The sequence below is a fragment of the Poecilia formosa genome, unplaced genomic scaffold (genome assembly GCF_000485575.1).
Source record: "Poecilia formosa unplaced genomic scaffold, Poecilia_formosa-5.1.2 Scaffold1321, whole genome shotgun sequence".
Lineage (NCBI taxonomy): Eukaryota > Metazoa > Chordata > Actinopteri > Cyprinodontiformes > Poeciliidae > Poecilia > Poecilia formosa.
This window is the reverse complement of record NW_006801260.1, coordinates 3,541-5,980: the sequence shown is the minus strand read 5'-3', so window position 1 is coordinate 5,980 and position 2,440 is coordinate 3,541. Positions and strand designations below refer to the sequence as shown.

The 2,440-nt window shown below is 43.4% G+C and overlaps 1 protein-coding gene across 1 annotated transcript; it reads right to left on the bottom strand.

Moving 5' to 3' along the window:
* Positions 1–1,554: 1,554 nt before the first annotated feature.
* On the bottom strand, positions 1,555–2,262 carry LOC107835248 (uncharacterized). The gene is made up of 2 exons (XM_016667583.1): positions 1,713–2,262; positions 1,555–1,643 (listed from the first exon to the last, which is right to left on the bottom strand). Exons 1-2 carry the CDS (start codon positions 2,260–2,262, stop codon positions 1,561–1,563), a joined length of 633 nt encoding a protein of 210 aa, XP_016523069.1. The 3' UTR covers positions 1,555–1,560.
* Between the last annotated feature and the right edge of the window lie 178 nt (positions 2,263–2,440).

The following is a 2,440-nucleotide window of genomic DNA, read 5'->3' as shown; positions in this document are numbered from 1 at the left end:
AGGATAAACCGACATGGGTTTGTCCTCGGGTTCCACGACATGCTGGCTGGGAACTTACAAGTATTTTGTCTTTAATCTTTAATTTACACTATTCCAGTTATTTATAATTCTGTATGGTTGGATGGTAAAAAAAAAAAATGTGTTTGCATGTATATATAAAGTAACATGTCTGTTTTAAATAATTCCTTATGTGTATGTAACTTCCACATTAGTAACTGTTATTTATCTACATTTATGTGCTATAAGCTATAACATCCACAACCCCAGTCCCTTTTCCCAGGGAGCAGAAAGAGACATGATGGAGAACGATGAGGAGAACCATCAGAACAGGATCTCCTTCAGGAGGAAGCAGCTACCAGCAGATATGGCAGAGCTCCATGGAGAATTGAGACAAACAGAAAAATAAAAGTTGTTGTGTCTCAGTGAACAAAGTCTCTATTTCTGCTCACTCCACACATTATTGTATATACTGTAGTTTATATGGCATCAAACTCCTAATACAATCCTCCCAAAATGTGAGGAGCTTTAGCCAGAGTGAAAATAACATATTATATAAATATTTCATTGAACTTAACATTGTAGATTACCAATGAAGCCATCCGAAACTGAATACGTTATTCAGCAAACCAAACATTTTGACATTATCAGGGTTTCTATTAACAAGAACCCAAAATACAAATCATGTTAGTTTCTAGTTTATACATCATTCTATCCACTCACTGTTTCTGTCTTCCTGCAGAATCTTCAATGTAAGAAAGGGAGAAAATGTGTCCAAAACCTGTAACCTTAATTAGTGATAAATAAGACTGAGTTTAAACTTTAAATTCTTAGTGTCCAAAATGTGAAAACATGGAACTAGAACCAGTCAGATTGGAAGGAATATGGTCTTATTTGTTCTCAGCTTGGACATCAGGTGAATCTTAATTAAACGTATTTAATTAACAGACTTTTTTTTTTTTTATCAGAAATGTTTCATCAGCATATTGAGCTCATGTGATTCTTGCTCCAGAAAGGTGAAGGTCTCTGGACATCCTGAAGGTAAACACCGACCAGCAGTCAGGACAATGGACACTGATGAGATCCTACAACCCAAAGGCTGCACGAAGAACCAAGATGGTCTGCGGCGACAGTTTACCAACATGAAAACACATTGAAATATATTATGAATTAATTCTGATATTTGTAAGTTATTTGCAACACCCTGACTGACATTAGCTCATGTATATTCGCCACTATTACAAGTTTTATCGTAGTTTAATACAAAAATCATCGTTAGCTTACCTGAACCGTCTGAGCCACCTGCATCAGCCGCTTCCTGCCGCTGCAAGGCGGAGATCAGCTCCTCCTCACCACATCGCAGCTTTCTTTCCACTGTCACATTTTCTTTTAGTCTCAGAAAATCGCAATCAGGCTATAAAAAAATAGCTCAGCTCTCTCTTCTTCTTTTGTATCAGAAAAACAACAACTCGCGTTAGGTCGCATGTAACGAAGCACAGCACCTGAATAATGTGTAGTTGTCGAACCCACATGCGCAGGACACACTCTGGAGACGTGTAAAGGTTATGGTGGTTTATTAAATACAGTGCCAACAGGTATGTACAAGGAGGTCCGGAACTGGTGCTCGTCTGCGTGGTTCTGGGTCTCTGGGTGGAGATAAGACAGGTAAGAGGGGTTCAGAGATTGTGGGAATTCCAGTCCAGCCAGAGACCTACTTTCTGGTGAGCTCGTCTGAGCACGGAGAGGTGAACCGCTAGGATCCGGAGCTGCAGGCTGGAACGAGGGCGTGAGTTTCTCTAAAGGGCGGACAGGTGAGTGGAGGGAGATCTCAGACACGGTGCCGGAAGGGATCCGCTTGACCGGGGATCTGCCACCGACAGAACTGAGAGCTGGTCTCAGGGACGTGGCCACCAACAGGTGGACTCCGCGGGGTCTCGAGGATCTTTGGTACTCTGCCCAGGTTCGTAGAAGTTTGAAGAAACTCAGGGCTTCACGGATCGACAACCTAGGAAAGGCAGCACACAAGGAGGTTACTCGGAGAACAGGTGGTCGGAGGTGAGCTACAATGATATTACCATCACAGGCTAACACTCTGGCACTGGAGTGTCGGTGGCTCCGTCCTGATAAACCCCTCCAAACAGTGGTAAGTGGCAGCAGGTGTGCAGCTCCAGGTCCACGCCCTCCAGAAGGTCCCAGGATGCCCCCTGGTGGAGAAACTAGAGACCCCCAAACCAGCCTTCCCCAGATCCTAACAAGTTGAGCCATTGGCTGGTGAGGCACTGACTTATGACTTAGACACCATGCATGTTATTGGACCTACGGAAATTTCGCGCATGCATACAACGCTGGAGCGCAAAAAGACTAACCTTGTGCACGTCATCCATAGCCGCGTTAACTCAGTGAAACTTAGAAATGTAGATATTGATTTCGTGCTATGATTCAC

What these genes read in the sequence shown, in the direction of transcription:
- LOC107835248 (XM_016667583.1), bottom strand. Translation starts at nt 2,262, where the DNA reads ATGGCTCAACTTGTTAGGATCTGGGGAAGGCTGGTTTGGGGGTCTCTA. An exon ending in TCAGACGAGCTCACCAGAAA is followed by an intron (nt 1,644 to 1,712) that starts GTAGGTCTCTGG and finishes ATCTCCACCCAG; the next exon opens with AGACCCAGAACCACGCAGAC.